The sequence below is a fragment of the Trichoplax adhaerens genome, genomic scaffold (genome assembly GCF_000150275.1).
Source record: "Trichoplax adhaerens TRIADscaffold_3 genomic scaffold, whole genome shotgun sequence".
Taxonomy (NCBI): domain Eukaryota; kingdom Metazoa; phylum Placozoa; class Uniplacotomia; order Trichoplacea; family Trichoplacidae; genus Trichoplax; species Trichoplax adhaerens.
The window spans coordinates 6073246-6094251 of record NW_002060945.1 but is presented as its reverse complement, the minus strand read 5'-3'; the positions used below and the strand labels follow the sequence as shown (position 1 = coordinate 6094251).

Sequence of the window (21006 nt, the reverse complement as noted above, 5' to 3'; positions counted from 1 at the left end):
ATTCTTATAGATAGTCGTAATTATCGACGACAAAAAGTTAGCCTTAATTCTGCTGTTGGAAATCAGTTTGCTACTATCATTTTTAAAATGTTGTCAGTAACGACCTTACTTTGATTACCTCTAATGTCATCATCGGCTTGTATTCCAGCTTTTAAATTAAACACTCTTCTCGCTTAATATTCTTGCTATTGTTCATAATATCATATTTACCAAAAATTCGACTATCAAAAACTAATTAATCAAATTAACTCTTTTTTCTTTGTATCTTCAGAATTAACCACTTAATACTAAGATTAATGAAATTAAAAATTTCCAACGCTGGATTTGGTATAATATTGATAATCAGCAGCGTAACATCAAAGAAAGAAATTACTTAAGTCGACAACGGACCGTGATTTGGAAAAAGTTACATTCTAACTACTGTGAAATAATTCCTCTATAAAACGGTTATTATATATCTACTACCATTTTAAACCAAATATGGCTGCTACAATGAATAGTGAATTAATTCTTGAAGCGAAAAGATTGAGTCCAAGACCTCCATCAAATCGCAACCAATCAAGAATGCCCACTAGAGGAAAACGGAATCAAAAGCAGACGCCCAATAAGGCATCAAATTTCATGAATGAAAGGTACGTTCAAAATCAATCTCCAGATCATGTTGCAAAGTAAATAAAACATAAATTCTTTTCATAACTGTCTTATTGCGCAACAACTTTAGTTTAGAATTATTATCATAGCAACTACATTTACTACTAATAATAGATCTAGAAACTAGAGGTACAGAAAAGGAATCAATACAACTTAATTACAGCCGGAATATAATTGATGAAGCTAGTTAATATTGTAGTACTATATGTTCATGCGTTATTGTCTAGGGCCTTTATTCCTTAAGCAAGTTTCCATTTTGGTTAATTATTAAATTATTATACTTATATTTTAGAGCTCTTAATGAAGTTGCAATGTGTCAGCTGTATCAACAAAATCAGACAGATTCTATCTCTCATGAATCAAAATTATCATGTCAAGAAGATTCAGATCGTATCCAGACTCCGTTCACTAATGGCAATTACCCCACAAATTCCACCATTACAAGCACTAAAGTATTTGCTGAAAATCCTATAGAGTCAAATCAATCAGTTGATGCTAATAATAACAATGAAAAGGATACTAATCCTATTTCAATATTGAGTACAAATTCTGTAGAATCTAAAGAACTTTTAACCGCAACTACCCATGAAATAATGAGGAATAATGTTTATGATAAGAAGCCAAGTACAAGTCCTGCTATATATAATCAGGAAGTCATGATTTCGTTTAGTGATGATCACGATAATAATATGAATAGTATTTATTTAAATAAACCAAACACTAGCCCTGTCAATTCTCGTCTAGCGCAAAAGCAAGAAGGAATGAACGATAACGTAAGTTCAGTTACGGAGCAAAGCTCAAACGTTTTTATTTAGCCTCTAATTATAAGATGATATTTACGTTGAAAAATACTGATGCAGATTAGGTTCAATATAATGTCCTATAGACTTTATACGATAACTCCATCTCTTGCTATATTATCGCTAGATAACGTACTGATACTTTAATGGAATAAATAGAAATTTGCTTTAAAACATTAAAACAGTACCGTAATACAAATAATAATATGACGAGTATTTGTAGGGTTTGCTGTTATTGAGATATATGTCGATTTCATTCGTTTAATAATTCTAGATAGAGATCGATTACAAGATAGTTGTGTTTAATTGTCTCACTCATTAATTTTTTGTTCTTTGCTGTTAGTTCATTTTACCGAAAAACTCATTTGGTAATCACCTCTTCTATTTACCGGCACTATGTAAGTCCGTTGATCTTCAGCCGAATTACAATCGGTCTCGACAGTCGCAGAAAACTCGAGAGGGTCGGATACCATCACAAAATCAAACAAACACTACAAAAGATCTTTCCGACCATTACAATTATGAATTACATCAGCAAAGATGGGTTTTAACCGGGAATATAGATCGCTATTCATTAGGAACATTAAAATTCGGCGATAAATCCAAGGAAAAAGCAAAATCGTCGCCTAAATATCCCGTTCACGGTACTCCAACTCGGAAACATCAACAATCTATGACTAGCAATTATTATAATAACCTTTACCAATATTATGCTGCGAATCAATCGCAATCTGCCATTAACCAGTATATATCTCGGCAATATCATCGTAATAATGCTTATCGCTCAAATAGAAAGGTACAGCATCATAAGCGAAAAAAGGACAAAAATTATGATAATGATACAGTTAATCCGTGGATCTATGATAGCCCTACTGCTACTCCAACAACACTGGATGATAGAAGTATCAGCCGACGAAGCCAAATTCCAGATGATGACAGCGATTACGTTAAGAAAACTTCTCAGATGAGAGTACGGTCCAATACCAATAACAGTAATATAACGCTGTCTATTAATCCTAGTAGGAGCCATTCTAATGACGAGGTATTTACACATCCTATACCAAATGTTAATTATGATGGTGACATTAGTCATGATAGTTTTCATCGTGCAGTAACGACAACGCCTGTTGATGAGGATAATGATCAGCCAAGTAAACAAGAAGAAGAGGTACCAATATTGGCAAGCCCTATACCACCTTCTATAACAGATATAAATAGTAACAGTGTAGCTATCGATAGCCAGAATAATATTCTACTACCTGATAAACCTGGATCACCCCTACCTGTTATTCAAGGGAAAAGCAGTAACAATTTACATCATCCTCAATTGCTGACTGATTTATCGCAATCTTTAACTACATCAGCTAGTAGTGATAAGATAACATCATTATCGCTGGGGAAAATAAAGCTAAGTGATCAAGGTAAATCGAAGAGTACATCATCTATCCGTTATAATCAGACCTTACCAAAATCGACAATACGTAAAGGAATTAATGGAATGACTGAGAAACAGAAGTATCAAGATACCCAATCTGAGAATAAGGAAGAAATATTATCATCAACGCTAATACACAGTAACGAGTTTAGGAATGGATCCCCCAAACGAGAGCCATTACCTGATGATTTAATTATACTAAACTTGACTAAGAAAATGCAGGATATAGAATCTAAAAATGAAAAATCGTTATCATCGTCTCGAAGTCAGCAACTTTTGTGGAATACGTCTCGAATTAATTCCTATTCTAGGCAGATTGAAGCAATGTCAAATTCAGAAGCTTATTGTAGTCCGCGGCTTGTAGGCCGAGAAATTGATCAGGTATTAGGAGAATGTTTAACATCACAACAAGTGTTAGCATCAAGCAGCGATTTCGGTAATGTTGCAACGGTTCCATTTGCATCGAGACCTACAACAAAAGTGGTTACACGTAATCATGATTCATTAAATCATTCTCATCCTAATGATACTGTGATCCATGAGACTAGTTTAGTTTCCGTTAAAGGAAATAAGCTAACATATTTGTAGGCTATCTTCATCTTATAGATTTATATAATTACTCTGCTGTTACAGTCGGAGAAAGTGAATATTCTCTTCATGTAGAGACTATTTTTTTACTGTAAATAGCGATTATTGCTATGCGATAGTGCGAACCTATATGATGCTGTATAGGTAATATTCGTTCGTGTATACTCGTATATAGGAAGTAAAGATATTTTTAGATATGAACTTCTTGAATTGAAACTTTTCTTATAAAATGAAGTAAAATCTTCTTGTTGTTATGATCGACAAGGAAAAAGAATGATGTATCAATTGATACTGTATACACCTTAAAATTGTCTTGTTAGCTAATTAAACTAGTCAAATCTATGCACCGTATCACAAATGAATGAATAATTATACGGTGCAGAATGTGGTATCTGTGATGAGCTTGTAACCTATCATATCTTATTTTATTAATTAATTTAGTTACAGCTTACTCCGTGCATCTATCATAATAATTCTCTTTCAATGAGAGACGTAAATATGTTCGATTTGCATAACTACAATATATGGTACAATGTACCTCAATTTCAATATGATCAAATGTAGGCATGATTTAGTCATTGCTCGAGCATTCGGTGTATTGGTTATAATCATGTCTCTGAATGATAATGTAAATGGGTTGATTTATAATTGCAATATCTATCTATCTCAGTTTTAACGTATTTAATTTCATGTATAAAATAAATATGGGTATTGAAACATTGACGTTAATTAATTATATTATTGATTTTGTGTTGATTCATCATTTTTGAGTTACACGGCCCATATAAAATAATTAATCCATGTAAGGTGGCATCAGCGTACGATATGTATTGATGTTAATAACCCTATAACTAGCTAATTAATTAATTAATTATCTCCGAGTCAATTGATAATAACAAATTAATGAACGAATAAATATAGAATTACCGTACATTTCTCTCTTCCTTGCTACAATGTACTATAAGTATGAAAAAGTAATACAGCTGTCGTAGTTGGTATCTATTGTGGTATTTGCTACATCGTAGCGCTTTACTGGTACATCGTATGATAGATTGTCAACTATCTAATGAATTGGTTAGTTGATCGGTTTCTAATTATAGTAGAAAGACTGCAATGCTAACCGATAAGATTCTGGCTTTCAATTCCGTCGCAAATTACTGCTATGTACATTATATCACAGTGTTCTCGCATTATCATCGAATTCATACAGTAGTATGCAGAGTGTGTTGAAGAATATTAAAAGGCCGGCTTTTGGTTCTGACGCAATTTATTTCTAGACTCAGTATACAGCATACTGTACGCCTGCTATCTTATAATGCTGCGACATTATCGTCCAATTTATACGATCGCATGTAAAAAGATTGGACAGAGCGACTTTCGATCTCGACATAATGCGCTCTAGTATACAAGTGACATATCATAGTGCATGATATTATAGTGTTATAATATAATTAATACAGTAACATGTAGGCCTTCTTCAGTCGCCAATTACTGCTACACAATGTATTATCATCTAATTTATACGATAGCGTGTAAAAAGGATGTTGATAGAGCGACTTTTAATTACGACATAATGTATCACTATACAGTAAACCGGTGATATATCATGATGTATCGCTTTCTGCGTAGTATTATATAATGGATAAGCATCTATGCGAAGTAATATAATTAATATCATGTACTGTCTATGATGTAAAGAGACAAGTACATACGTATACAGTATAACGAATGTAGGACTGTAGGTCTAATTTATTATAATAATATGCATGCAACATTTCGCTTGAAATAGTGCTCATAACTATGGAAAGACAGATAGAATTCAATAATATTATTACTTAATTAATTAATAAAAAGTAAAGTAACAAGGAATTACATATTACGCCAAGTGTAACAAGCGGCTTTGTACTAGTTATCCCACTCCCACCCTATAATTGCTGTAGAATTGATACCCTTGCATAATCATTGAGCACGAATTGCGCCCCAAAATATCTAATGACAGTTATTGTATGTTGTCGTTGCAAGTAAATACGAAAATAAACTCAATAGACATGAACCTTGAATAGAACAACGGATTTTATGACTAGTACTAATATAATTGATACAGTAGTATGTAGGCCATGTTGATTGCCTCCAGTCGAATAGCTAAGGGAGCCATGATGATCGCTGTCGCCTTGTACGTACTGACTATTGGAGCCAGTTGTTTCCTGTCATGCTCAATTGCTCATGCGCTGCCTCTAGCAAGGTGGCCAAATAGTGTAGGGTTATTACGATAGTAAGTAAGATAGTATTACCTGATTAGCATCCATCTACAGTACTTGTACTGTACTGTACCACGGCGCCTCACTGGTCTTTACCATGGTGGTACAGTATAATCCAGTACCGTACAGTACTGTGGATAGCGTACTGTAAAGTAGCGCAGTTACAGCACGGTACTTCACGTACTGTTCCCGTAAGGTCACGTGCAAAGCGAAGTACCACTTTTGAAGACATCATAATTATCGTCCGGTGTTGATGGAAAGGGTGGATATTGTGGGAAAATTGTTGGTCTAGTGATAGAAGGATATAACCCATCCATATTACATGATTAGAGTACTTTGGAGCGATTGATTATAGTATAATAGATAGAAAACGATTGACAGCCTTACCAGACATTGGCTTATAAAAAGAGTAATGTACTCATGCCGGATGTCGTAGGGGGCATAGCTTGGTAAACTACCTCAAATACTTTCATCAACTTTTCCGATCGTTATCTGTAGATATCAATAAAATGTTATCGTCTACGCTAAGAAGATTACTCAATAAACAACCTGATCAATGGATTAAAAGCACATCAAGACTACTCGTAACGAATACAAGAACGTCGCCAGCAAGAAAATTTGATGTATTAGCTGGTGGCGATTCTAAACCTCGTGTCCTTAAGCGGCCGTGTGAAGATGCATTTTTCCTGGCTGACGCTGGAGATTACTATGCTATCGGTTGGTCAATCTTGTTTGTTAAAATGAGCCGCGCTCTGTGCACTCGTATTATTTGTCACCGTGATTTGAAATGATATGTGTATATGCATGTATATACAAGGATTATTATTTTTATGATCATGGAGTAGACATTAACATAGACTACTTGATATGAAAGATTACATAAGGGTATTTATGAACATTGCTTTTAGGCGATGATACACGATCATTTCAGGTGGACTCAGATTGCAGTATAATGATATAAAAATCGTTTCATCCGTCTGAGGCGTATGCAGACATCATTAAGCGAGCGTTCTAGTCGATTATAAAGCTCTAATCTTTCGCCGTTCAATATATCATCACAGAAACGTTTATCAAAGCTGATCTGTTATAGCGTTGTAACCTGTGATAGTATACTGTAATGCCTGTAAAACGGCACCTATTCAAAGTGCAATAGCGAAGGTCTACCACCAGTATTATACTTATTGCATTGTAGTTCTCCTCGAGAGTGAGATTGCTGTCATAAACAAGTGATATAGTTGCCAAGTTGACTTGATTATGAATCCCTTAGTTAGTTAGTCAGTGAGCCAGTCTACACTTAACTCATGGGCCCCAATTTTTGAATAATCGTTACTATGCAATTTCATTAGCAGCAATTTTCTGCTATGATTTCAGTAATTCTCCAACTGCTCCTTTATATTAATCGACTTATGTTTATAGATACATTAAGTTATCGACCGTTGATGCGTTTATTTGAAGTGTTTATGATGTATTTTGTATAGGTGTTGCTGATGGCGTTGGTCAATGGAGATCTGCAGGTTATGATCCTACGATATTCCCAACAACTTTAATGGACAATTGTCATCAATTGATGATGACCAAGGGATACAGCGATCCGTTATCTTTGTTGAATGATAGCTACGATAAACTGATACATGATAAACAAGTGGAAGGAGGTTAGTTAGTTAACTCAATCTCATACAAATTGTACTTTTAGTCCTCGTATAATCTTAGATATTTTTCAATCATTTAATGACATGAGAGCCAGTGATGAATAAATTAATAATGTCATATTTGCTACTGCTCAAGTAGCGGTTAATAACTATACGTATCGGTTGTACAGTATAGTTGATTTTGCTGTATCTTTAATCTGTAAATTTTGCCCTATTCTTTTTATTTTTTAGAGATAGTTTATCCTTTAAAAACGATTTAAAATTTGACCGTTAACATTATTTTGGATAATCTAATAGCATCGTGAATTTTTATTATCCTTAGGGAGTGCGACTGTTTGTCTGCTAATATTAAATAAATTCGAAGGAACATTGAAATCGTTAACGTTGGGCGATAGTAGCTTCTATTTGGTGAGAGATACGCAGTTACTGCACACACCAAATTATCAGTTATACTCAAGAGATGCGCCATATCAACTTGCTATTGTGCCACCGTCGGCGCCGAACACAACAATCTCTAGCAAGTAAGTTAATCCAGGGAAGTAATCATATATTCTAAAGTTACACTCTTTTAAGTAAATAGTCTATGAACTATTTAAACGATTATAATACGATTAGAAGATAGGCTACGGTCTAGTATAGCGATTTAAAAAAGATTTACCTTTGATGATCCTTATAGAATATCCGATGCTACCTTGAGCACATTTGAGTTAAAAGAAAATGATCATATAATAGCTGCAACTGATGGTTTTATCGATAATTTATATGATGAAGAATTGATAGAAGAGTTAAATGATATGCACGTAAGTGATTAAAAAGTGTATATCAGCTAATTCAATAACAATAACCTATCAACTATTGTATTTACAATTTCTGTATGCCTCTTCTTTTTATATTGGGTGAAATATACAGTATTTACGTGTACATTAGCAACGTTGGCTACCTCTTCTACGTGGAAATGCTATTGCTGTATTAGGTTACATACGAGGGTATAATCTTTTTTTCTTCTTTAGAATATTAATGACGCTCTTGGTGCTGCTCGTATACTTTGTAGTAGAGCTTATCAATTGGCTAGTAGGCCTGATAGGTGAGCAATTGTGTCTTATTACTATGATTATAATTGTATAGATATTTTAACCCCTTATTCCATCTAATGATAATCACTAATCTAAATATTGCTGTTATTACAGTATTATTAATTGGAGATTACACGTATAGAATGATTATAGTGTTTGCTAATGTAGATTTACCTTTATGTTCTACAATTTATCTAGGATTGCACCCAGCCATAGCAGAAGAACTGGTGGTAAAATAATAGATGATCTTGATATTGAATATGGCGGAATTATAGATGATATTACCGTCGTTGTTGGGATGGTAACGAAGACTTAATTTATTATATTCGTATTAGTTAGAAATGAAAATTTTTAAAGGGTGCATGTGCACGCATAGATATCGCATAGCCTTGATCTATTAATTTTTGCTATGGCTATAGTATAGATTGCTTAGGGCAATTAAAATCTAATTATATATGTATTTTAACATGTGAATATCAATATATAAAGCTAGATTAATTGTACTTTATTTAATTCTTACTACAATATTCGTTACCTTACAAGCATTATAACGGTAATTTGGTAGTCATAACATGTTTAGCTATTTGCGTTAAAAGCTTGGCAATATTATTACAAAAGGTTTTAATCAATTTGAACGCATTAGTCGTTACAATCAAAACTCTAGCAACTTTATTTACAGTTTATGCTTTCTTTAGAATATCAATTTTCTGTAATAAAAGTATCGCATTGTCAGTGCATTACAATTGAACAGTACTGTGCTTCTGCTTCGAATCTAATATTAGTAGTAAAATTTATATGTTACTATAACATCAATAAAAGGACGTACAAGATTTACATTGCTATTATAGTCATCAATTAATATACACAACTTCTTACCTGTTGTAATGAAAAGGCAATTTTAAAAAGTAATTTATATATAGCTTATACTGCATCTATTTAGGTATAAGTTGCATAATATACTTTTTATTTTTTCTTAGCCGTACCAAGTGTGAGCTAATTGCAAGTACATAATTTCAGAAGTGTGTATTATTTTATCGAGTACAACAAAATAAATGTATGATACAGTTAAATAATGAAGCATTGATTCAAGGAATTGTTATTGGCCTTGATTTTTAATGAAGTAGCTACTGTTGCAGTAACATTCAAGGTTTCATTATAGCTTATACATTTGTTCCCGTCAATTTTATTACAAATAGGCTGCGCTATCTGCGCTTTTCAAAATCGAACAATTTTGGGTCTTCCCTTAGCTTTAGAAAAGTTAGTTTTAATCGATTTAGAAATCGTTACCATACCATCATCATCTGCGCTCACGGTTGAATTTAAAACACGTAATTTCAATTCGCTTTCTTCTTCTATTAAAGAACATTGGAATAACGTTAAATAGACTGACTTCTATAGCACGGTTTATTTATTATATCATAAATCGCATTCAGAATAAGATGTCCTGAACCTATACATGAAGTTATCAACATAAATACCTTTGTGTCTCATGGGGCAATCTCTGTGAAAGTGCTCTACGGATCCACATAGTTTACAGGATCCACCTATTGCCAAAAAGTCTTAGCTTTTATTCGTATAAACTAACTTTTTATATTATCCGACTTAATGATAGAGGTAGCTTTCCTTTTACCTCTATGGACTTGACTACAAGTTATATGCAAGAGGGTCGAAATCTACGATTGTTATATTTCTGTATATTTGTAGATATAACATTGAACGATATTGACTTATTGTCTAATTTACCTAACGGATACAATCCTCTAGGATTGTCTGGGCAAGATTTTGATAAGTGACCAACACCTTGACATATAAAACACTTTGCAAAGGGCAATGGATCTAGACAATAGCATATTATTTAATTTTATTTTAGTAATACTATAATCAGGATATATAGATTAAATTAAGATAATTATAGGGGCACGTCTATAAGGTAAGAGAATAATTGAACGGATATTTACCATCACGACGTGATTGATCATATTGGGTACACTGATATAAGGAATGGTTACTGGAACCACATTTGAAGCAAATTTTTTCGCTACTATTTCCGCTTTCTGCTTTACATTTGGACACTTTGTGGCCGGGTTGTCGACATTTGAAGCAAACCTAAGGATTAGTTTTGAAATAATTTGCTTACAGTGGTAATGTGAGAGAGGCGAATGTCATTCTGATTATTAGTACTGTATACTGTTATTCCTATAGTCAGTGTAGTTCACTGACAAAATTTTATATTTAACGATTGTAATGTACAATTTACCGTTTTTTTCTTTTGAAGTTTGGCCTGATCGGCTTTACCGATGTGATGCATTTTCATTTTACTCCCGGGATCTGGACGTTTACTTTTATTCTTGTTGCCTATGGAGACGAAACGTATCAACTCTTCCATTTATTTTATAGAATAACACGAGTACTGCATAGTTTACATGTCAGTTTGACAAGCATACGTGTATAATGATAATTTTTACATTGCTGTTATCGCTGCTTATTACAGCGTGACTTTAAATCATGTGAGATCAAAGAGATGGTTATGGTCCAGCTCTGGCTGTAATATGTACTCGGTCGATCAAGGTTAATTACAAATTACAGTCATATAATTTGAAAAGTAACAAAAATGGTCTTGCTCGAATGGTAAATTATACAAGATCCTATCTCAAATAATAATGTAAGTAACTACTGCTAGCTTGCAATGCTAATCTTTAAATGAAATTCAGCCAATAACTGCGGCTGTCAATTAATACTTTATAGTTGGGCACGGGCAAAGAATGAGGTAGTCTGTACAGCGCATTGGATTAGACTATTGCATCTTCGGTGCATCTACAATACAGTAGTTCATCATTGACTGTCATTAAACTGAATGTCATGTCCACCATGCTGGTTGCAAGCCTGCGATCAATTCTTGCATACAATTCATTGCTATCATCTAGTCTTATAATTATTACTGAATAAGAGAAATCAATGGCCGAATAGTATAAAATGACAGCAGTATGAATGGCTATCATGAAAAAGCAGAGCTAAGGAAGTAGCTGCATGATCATGGTATACAAACCGGCGTATTGAGGTTTTAATTCTTTCCATGGAGTAGCCTTGTCCAATTTACGTCCCTTGTTTTGATTGCTTCTTGCGAATCGGGTCATAGCTCTTTTATTCTAGTGTATTGAGGAATTATTATTCAATGAGCTAATGATGAGAACAAAATTGGCCGACGGAAAAATGAATTAAAGAGAAAAGGAATCCTGCTTTTAGTCGGATTTAAGTTACTCTACGACTATGCAATGAGCTAAAGACTACTAGCTGCACGGCGCCTGCGCTAGTCGAGGCGTCCAGGCCTTCTGTCACAATTACTCTGTATGACTCAGAACAGTACCGAGTCCTGTATGATTCATGTTGCAATATCCTATATGTAGGCTGGGATGATTTGCTGGTTATATTTGGCTCACTAGTAGGAAACTATATCCATTTCACTGAAGTTATGCTCCCTTATCGACCAAAAATGATGAACATAGTCAAAAACTACTAGAAGAAGACCTTCTTGTAGTCTTTGATACAGTGTAGTGTACGTTATGAGCGGATATACTGAACTATAGCGAACGGGTACAGGTAGATGCTATTGCCGTTCTTTGTAAATCAATATAGACCGTTGTATATAGCTATAGCCAGCGGTTGTTGGGGGAGCTCTAGACATATAGCAGCTAGATATAGATATAGGTATAGATAGCTAAATAGACACTTTGATCAGCATAGACGCATATACAGTATACGGTAGATAGTACTAGCCGTTTGTTGTATCATTGGCTTTATTCTTTATTGCATGCCAACAGTATTAGCGCCATACTTTAGAGTATAAGTAGATGTTTTAGCATTATATATCTATAATTATGTATATATATGTACATGTAGATGGTATATGTGTATACCGTATAAATGTTATGTATAGTATAGTGAGCGGATATAAATAGCTACTCTTCCCGTTCATTGTGAACCGATTAGGCAGATATATAGCTATAGCCATTCGCAGATTGTTGGAAGCCTTAGACGTAGGGCAGCTAGATATAGATATACGTATACAGTAAATAGTTAAATAGACCATTTGGCCGACATAGATGCATATGTACTGTACAGTAGATAGAACTAGCCGTTGCATCATCAATTTGACTCCTTATTACTGCATGCTATTAATGCCATACTTGAGATCGAAGTACTGCATATTATAGCTATTGAGAGCGACTATATTTACTAATAAGAGTATGAGCGATAGATCACATGTTCTTTTCATAATACGTATATTTAGAAATATTATAAAATAAGATTAAGATTTAATCATATTTTCAGGTAATTTAACTTTTACCTTGTTATCGATATTAATCCTAATTGGAGCATTCGCGATTTGTTTGGTAGAACATTTAAATATTATTCCCTAATGAAGACGTTTATATTTATTGTTTTTAAGAATTTTCTTAATACGTTTGTGAATTGTTATTTTTGTCCATATTACTAATCTCATATATTATTTTTTTCAATTGCTGCTTTCCGGAGTAGTACGAACTTACGAATAGTGTAGTTCTCTAGACTCTAGTAGTTAGTTATATATAACGCAGAGCACTTTACTACAGTCATTAGCTGCAACGACAATAATTATACTCTTGACTCTTATTTGATTCCATAGGCAAACGCATTTAGGCCCCCGCTGTGAGTGGGATAGATAGAAACATCGTACCTAGATTTATCGCCAGAAATAACCATAACTCGATTCTATCTTAGATGAAACACCTTATCTTTCCGATAGGTTGAATTTATCGAATTTTAAGACTGGACATAGCTCGAAAGGAGTCGGTACAGTAGTCGATATTATAGTCAGGATGGTACAATTTTAAAGGGACAGTGGATAAACGTGACTACAAGTCGGCGGGGAGTAAGATCTTGGAGATCCATGTTAATCACGTGAATTGTGGATGGTTATCCTTTACTCTTCAAGGAAAAGATTCTCGAGTTTTCATGCTCCTATCTTGCAATCATAATCAGAGCAATATTAGGTACAGGCTAGATTGCCGTCAGAAATTTTAAATCAAGGAGTGCTGATCGATAAAAAATGAAACGAGTGACTACATGTAGTAAAAAGAAATTTTACTACAATTACGAAGAGATTTTTATCTCTCAAGAGTCGGCCTCATTTATTGCAAGTCTAAAATACTGAGCTCAATAGCTGCTTGATCCAACCTTCTCGATAGGATGATCGATCATATCTTGATTCATTCCAAATCCATGGCTAAAATCAATGAATCATTTAAAGAGCGATATCTTAACTAATTCTTCAGTTCAAAAATCAATATGGCCATGATTAGAATTGAACTTGTTTTAGTAAATGATAAATGGAGAAAATACCACTTGCGAAAATATCCTTGCATTAGTTTCAATAAACTGTCTACGTACTAATTGAGTTCCACCTGTTCTATTGAGTGGACAATATCTGATGTATAATTCATATAAAATACACACATCAGACTCCTTAAATCAATATTCGTTGACAGAAAATCAATTTATAACTTTAGGTCCTGAATTCTCCATTGACTCTATTTATAATTATTCAGCATCATTCTATGCTTTTAATTGTTGTATGCACTTGATTCTACTATACTGCACTACTGGACAGAGTAGGCAGACCGTGGCAATAGTATCAACAAATAGGCACCTGCCTTATATTTTTCCATTCTTCCGCTGACGTCATTTAGATCAAAGTCGATACATGTATTTAAGTCTTAACAGACCCAATCTTTTAATAATTCGATCGGTCTGCTAGGCTAAAGGAGCACCATGGTGTCTTCGAGCTTTATCCTCTCCTTGATTTTCATCTATCTATTTACTGGCGTCGTCTATTATCTACCGGGATCTAATCATCGTAATCATATTCATCATGACAACCGAGATTATTCTATTCTGGAGAGAAATTGCCGACAACCCGAACAGATTCATCTAAGTGTTACTGGTAAACCCTCTGAACGTGTTATTTCATTCGTTGTTCAGATTAAAACATGTCCATCGCAAAGTTCTCTGCGATATGGTGTAAATCCAAATGATCTTTCCCAACATGGCCAAATTCATTGCCATGAATTTGCTGCCGTTAAAAGTGCTACCGGTAGAAGAAATCGTATCATTTCCATTCTCTACACCAAGGTAATTCTAGGGTCAATTTAATCGTTGCCATCAATAAAACAAGGTTACTCTACGCTTTTAACTCCTCTCTTTGTTGATTCTCAACATGCTTGATTATGTACTTCAATCGATAAAAAACATTATTCTGTTCTTTTAACTCATCTCTGTTGATTCTCAACTTGTTTGATGGTTCATTCCAGTCTATTAACTCGTCAATGAGAAGTAATCATTCGATGATCAAATATTAGCACGTATTATTCCTCAGCTCCAAAAATGAAAATAATAATAGCTCTTATCGAAACGGGTAAAATGCCCTACATACTATTGCTAGAGAAGAAATTTGAGCATCTGGAAATAGGCATCATGGAAAGCAGTAGTATTCAATTCATCATCGTGAATGGTAGTCCGATCTTTTCATTTTCAATCTGCTTTACATACAGTAACTAACGTCATGACTATGTATATATCTCATGAAAGATAAATAGGTAATCATAAGTACGGGCGAAATTAGTTACTGCTACTTCCACCTTCAAATTTCAAATGTGATAAAACTTTAGTTTACAAGTAGGGGTTAATTTAACCAAATCTGCGAATAAGGTAAACTGCAAACATGTACCCCTTGAACAGAGTTAGGAGGTCAAATTCATCATGATCAGTATTGCTTCTTTCATACTCAACATGAAAATTACTGAAAAATACGAATCTATTCTAGCTATTCGAGTGGAAATGTCATTGATAAGGTCATCGAAGGTTTTTATAATAATAATACTTTACAGACTTGTCTTTCGTTTTATTTTAAACTGGGATTTATGTAGTCTCTGAAATGTTTTCCACATATTGAAGTTAAATGCGATCAGATAGCGCCATCGTGATCAGACATCTTAGTTATTTGCACGCGGTAAATTGTTTCCTCAGAAATCAAAAGGCTCATACTACTGCTGTCAAGGTCATCAGTAGAAATATCCTGAGACTGGTTTAAGGAATAAAATTTAGATAATTTCCGTAACAGAATTAAATAGTTCCTTAGATACAGTCTTGATGTTATATCGTACATAAGTTTATATAATATTATCAGTCATACTTTACATCACTTCTCAGATGCAACTGTCGATAAAAATTCAAAACTTTCTAGATTTGACTACGTGTATGCAGAACTGATGGCCGATCTACATCGCATTAAATTTCGTACTTGATTAGTCTTCTTCTACGTGTATGCAGACCTGACGGCCTATCTACATCGCATTAAATCTCGTACTTGATTAGTCTTCTTCTACATTAATTCTCAGATACAATGATTGCCTGATAGAAATTTGAAAAACTTCTATACTTAATTCTAAGTACACAGACGTGGTAGTATGCTTGAAAAACATCATCAATATCAAAAGGCGACTTAATTTAAGATAATATTCTATCGTTCCGATCAAAATGAAAGTCGAAATTTTAGTGCTGTATCGATTAAAATCTTGTTTTCTTTATTAACGGTATGGCAATTTAAGGAGAAAAGGGATTAAATTATTATCGATAATTGGACATTGAGTGGAAGGATAACCTACTACTATAGATTATAATAGTTCACCAGGAATTGATAAAGCTTGTTAAATAGAATAGCAATTTTTCTTTCGTTAGTAATTAGAAAGGGCCACTACTAAATTTCGGAATATTTCTAGAAGTTTTCAAGTTAATTCCTATACAATAAAAAACTGACATATTAATTTGTGCAATTTATAATTATTCATTATTGAAGATCTACACTATCGTCAAGACTATTAATTCGCCTGACTAATAGAGAATCTCATTTACACGGAATTGTTTCATAAGTAAAGTAGAATATTATTCTGAATAGTAAGACAATAAATTGAATGTCTAACAAATTTATGTCAAGACTTTAGAGAAATCTTCCTTAATCATAAAAATTATCTGGTTTAACCTCAAATTTCTTTTTGCTATTCTAATTAATTCATTTTTGAATATATCTACTTGTATCGCAATGTCTACTTTCATTAGTATACGAAATATTTACTAGCTGCAAAGTATAACAACGATATCTCTAATCTGATATAGACTGAAGTAAATTTTTCCCTTTAACTAGAAATCATCTACTCTATATATTCAGCGTGAGCGAAATTGATATCGATTAGCGGTATAAAGTTCTACATATTTTAGCTTCAATCAAACACTCATAAATAAGAGCACATTAATTTAAAAATAAGGTACCTTACTGAAAAACCTCTAGCACAGAGGCTGTCATCTTCTTAGCGTCGTTTGTAGCATTTTTATTTCTTTCAATATTAGATCTGTTTAAAATTCCCAATTAGTAACTAGTTGTAGTACTTTTTAAGTTAATTCTGCGATCGATTGCTTCAACCGAAAGATTATGTGGCAATATCTAGACGAAGAATCTAAATAATATTTCTATAAGTAAATCATGTAAGATTACTTCATTTTTTTAGTTTTCGTCAAAATCTTGACATTTTTACTTTGAATTTCGTTTAGTGATAAATTCATCAGTACATTATTTATTATTAAGTAAAGGGTTATTATAAAGACTTCAAGAACTTGTTTCTTTCATTTGCATATGACCAATTATCCATATATTTACATTTATGAAAATTGTAATCGAGTCCGCCGATCAACAGCTTATTGAATAAATGTTCTACGTCAGTTAGGCTAAAATAAAGGGTTATCGTAAATTGCTGCCGTTGCTAGTGTAACTGCCTGACATTTTACGGTACTCATTCCAATTTTTAAAACTAAAATTCGATATCTATTTTATCCTTATAAGTAGATACTACTTAATGTAATATCGATAGTTTTGAAATAAATCCGGTTTTCAAGTGCAGGCATCGGTAGTTTGTTGAAGTATGAAAATAGACTGTAGTACTACAGTATGTTGTAGTCGCTATATGAATTTTAAAAGTTGTTTTTGAGATGGATAAGGGATGGTGAATTGATTGCACATTTGATATTAGAAATGCGAATGAAGTTTAGGTTTTATAGAGATCTATTATATCGCTCTTACTATTGTATTGTTGATAATTAATTTATCACCCTGTTTTATATTTCGTTATCATTACTCTATACCTATAGTTGAAGGCTTTAACATGTATTAAATTTACAAGACATATCATTTATACTTTCTTAGCTTACTGATTTAAAGATTAACAAGACGTATTACTACCAAGCATCTGCAGACGGTTGCTCAAGCTCTGTGTATAATTTTACTACACAAAAGAAGCCACAAAGATATGGCGTAAGTTACTTATTATTTACCTAAAGTCTATTCTAGTTATATAACTATGATAATAATAAATTTTTAAATTATCATATCCTGCTGAATATGATATAGATGATTAATTTTGTAATTTAAAATGTTTCATAAGCTTGACACCGTTAATTTAAATATTACTAACTATACTGCTTCAAGAATAGAGCATATTTAAATTTGTTCGTGTTGAATACGGCTAAATTACAGTATTATGTAGGATTGGATAAAGAGTGAATGGCTTATCTTGATATTTAATGTTATAAGTTGAAAACACATTAGCATCATCCAAATAGTAAATCTTGCTCCTATCAAATAGCATTAATAATAACCTGTGATAGAATACCTTTCAACTATAAACTATGAAATATAGGTTTTATTACTATAAATCAATTGGAACAGTATCATAAACACTCGCCGAACAATGTATATTGCAAATTTATTAGAAGTTAAATTTCTAATTTACTTAATTTAATTATTTTTCCTCATTAATTATAAATATAACGTACGGTTTTATTTGATATAGTAGTTTTATCAGTTCTTAATACGGCTTAGTAAACAATATGTGTAACAATTATCAGGTCTACGGCGATTTTGGACTGAAAAATGATGTTAGTTTCAACCAGTTAGTTACGGAAATGCAAGAAAGACAGTTCGATATGTTTCTACATGTTGGGGGTAAGACAATTGATTTCATTTTTAATCAACTTTATTATAGGCTAATATGCTAATTTTTTGACTTATCTGCTCCTCTCTTTTCATTATACTATATGCTTGGTGTTTATCGAATATGGGTATTCTTCAATAATTGTAAGATATCGCGTATGATTTACATGACGATTATGGCAGAACGGGAGATAAGTTAGTTGATCTACAGTATAATAAAATTATCATTATTACACAAGCTTGAAATATAAACTAGTCATTTCGCTATTAAGTTATTAGATCATCATTAATTGCTGTTTGTTAATATGATTTAATAGATTTCTTAGAATGATTCAACCTTTAACCACAACAACACCTTACATGGTCTTACCCGGTAATCATGAGGTAAAATGAATTTTACTTGCTGATTTATGATTAATCTATCACCGATATAAATAGTATGACTAGAAGGTTATAATTATTGTGACTTATGCATATCTTTTACTATCTACTTAGCATTATAGCAATTTCTCTCAATACCAAAATCGTTATGCCGGTATGGCAGCTGGCGTTGGTATCAACAGTGGTAGCAATACAAACTTATGGTGAGTCATTTCATTTAAATTTTATCCACCACTTAAATGATGACTAAAATCATCTACAAGATGGAATAGACATTTATCTATAAATAGTTAGAACAGATTGATAGAACATTATTATATTCATGACTGATCGAAATTAAAAGACAAACATAAATTACTACTTATAATGCATAGTTACTAATTATTTGGAGTAAAAGCATCACTTCATTTACGAAAGTGTTTTTCAACCTCATAATATTAGTGCAAAGTTTTTTATTTTTATTTTCGTTCTATTATAGATTTAATTTAAAATTAGATGACCTATCGCATTTAGACTCTAAAATATCGCTTATATTATTTATTTAGAAAAAATTTTTAATGCTTTAACTTTGGTGGAAAGTTAATTACCATTATTTTATTTAAAATCTATCAGCTTAATGATTCTGATATAACTACAATATGCATATTAAGAGGCTGCTCATATATATTTTATCTACTGTTTATGAACTGCTGGTAAACAAAATATAAAGTACAAAAAATCTTAAATTCTTTGTATGGGCTCATGAATAAGTAAATTTAACTCAAATACATTAATAAGGTCATCGTTACGTCGAAAGGGCGTAAATAAATAATTTGGAAATATTTTTAAATGATCTATGTACCTATTTCTAACGTAATTATTATTAATATCTAAATAATTGGCTCATGATTATATACAATTATGTGGATAAGCTTTATTATTAAGTTATTAGTTGAGAATATTATCCTGTTTTACTCAATGCATACGCGTATTGAAGATTGAATTCAATGAGATACTTAAAATATGCTCTACCAAATTTCATTATAGTCTCTTTTCAAGAAGTAATAATTATTTAATGAAGATCAACGGTACTACTAATTTATTATTTACGGATTGAAATATTATAAATTTTTTATATATTTATCATTCAAATGCTACAGGTATAGCTTTGACCAGGATAACATCCACTTTGTTGCGATCGATACGGAAGTTTACGCGTACTATTCGGATCCGGTACTGATTTCCTACTCTATTATCGCATAATAACTTAACTCGGCTTATGTAGTGAAACTATATTTCCATCTCTGACTTTAATAAAATCAATAGGTACAAATTGAACGCCAAATAGAATGGCTAGCTAAAGATTTAAAGAAGGTAAAGAAAATAGCATAGTAAAGTAAATAATTCATATAGTTTGCTGTTGGTATTGTTGAACTTTGTAAATTAAGTTGAAAATAAATGAATAGGATTTAATTTGAAGAGTTATGGTTATCACACAGTAACAATATTCATGATTTTTTTACAGGCCAATGAGAATCGTGATAAAACTCCATGGATCATTATGTTGGCCCATAAGGTAATTAATTAGCAATTACGATAATTTTGTAGTTTGAAATTTATTAAGAACTTGTAACGTTATTAGTAGCTGGCAATGTAAGAACTTATTACCAACTTTATTATCCTTGTCAATTTCCAATGTAATATTTGTTAGGCATGGTGGATGGATCGCACAGATTTCTCGAAATTCTCTCCATTGCTGCATAAATACGGAGTCGACTTATTTATCTGTGGACATCAGCACAATTATCAACGTCTTTATCCAAGTAAGTCTATCTTTAGGATTTATGTGTACATTTAATTCGAATTAATCCATATTTTCTTTTGACGTAACTGATTTTCTTTTTTCACTAATTTATGTCGTAGCTTATATGGATGAAATAGATCATCAAGCCGATAAAAATCGCTTTGTTAATCCGAAATTCGCAACAGTTCTTGTTGTTGGTTCTCCTGGAAACCGTGAACGAATCTCACACGGCAAAGCACCAGATGATACGACGGTTTTCACAGATTTAGCTTATGGGTAATTAGAAATGAGTTTGAGAAACAGTTTGCAATAT

The 21006-nt window shown here is 32.6% G+C and overlaps 5 protein-coding genes across 5 annotated transcripts; 4 read left to right on the top strand and 1 right to left on the bottom strand.

The window, feature by feature from the left end:
- Positions 1-480: 480 nt before the first annotated feature.
- TRIADDRAFT_54669 (uncharacterized protein) lies at positions 481-3474 on the top strand (the record flags this gene model as incomplete). The annotated part of the gene is made up of 3 exons (XM_002111046.1): positions 481-632; positions 944-1424; positions 1795-3474. 3 exons carry the CDS (start codon positions 481-483, stop codon positions 3472-3474), a joined length of 2313 nt encoding a protein of 770 aa, XP_002111082.1.
- Positions 3475-6241: 2767 nt separating this feature from the next.
- TRIADDRAFT_54668 (uncharacterized protein) lies at positions 6242-8770 on the top strand (the record flags this gene model as incomplete). The annotated part of the gene is made up of 6 exons (XM_002111045.1): positions 6242-6449; positions 7211-7384; positions 7704-7902; positions 8058-8181; positions 8392-8465; positions 8653-8770. 6 exons carry the CDS (start codon positions 6242-6244, stop codon positions 8768-8770), a joined length of 897 nt encoding a protein of 298 aa, XP_002111081.1.
- A 507-nt stretch (positions 8771-9277) lies between these two features.
- On the bottom strand, positions 9278-11588 carry TRIADDRAFT_63775 (expressed hypothetical protein; the record flags this gene model as incomplete). The annotated part of the gene is made up of 6 exons (XM_002110506.1): positions 9278-9806; positions 9933-9998; positions 10198-10290; positions 10413-10560; positions 10712-10809; positions 11501-11588. The coding sequence occupies 6 exons, from the start codon at positions 11586-11588 to the stop codon at positions 9670-9672; spliced, it is 630 nt and encodes a 209-aa protein (XP_002110542.1). The 3' UTR covers positions 9278-9669.
- A 2674-nt stretch (positions 11589-14262) lies between these two features.
- TRIADDRAFT_54666 (uncharacterized protein) lies at positions 14263-15473 on the top strand (the record flags this gene model as incomplete). The annotated part of the gene is made up of 2 exons (XM_002111044.1): positions 14263-14622; positions 15417-15473. 2 exons carry the CDS (start codon positions 14263-14265, stop codon positions 15471-15473), a joined length of 417 nt encoding a protein of 138 aa, XP_002111080.1.
- Positions 15474-18426: 2953 nt separating this feature from the next.
- Positions 18427-20747, top strand: TRIADDRAFT_54665 (uncharacterized protein; the record flags this gene model as incomplete). Its single annotated transcript, XM_002111043.1, has 8 exons — positions 18427-18541; positions 18679-18724; positions 18847-18913; positions 19025-19113; positions 20050-20122; positions 20216-20263; positions 20415-20465; positions 20601-20747. 8 exons carry the CDS (start codon positions 18427-18429, stop codon positions 20745-20747), a joined length of 636 nt encoding a protein of 211 aa, XP_002111079.1.
- Between the last annotated feature and the right edge of the window lie 259 nt (positions 20748-21006).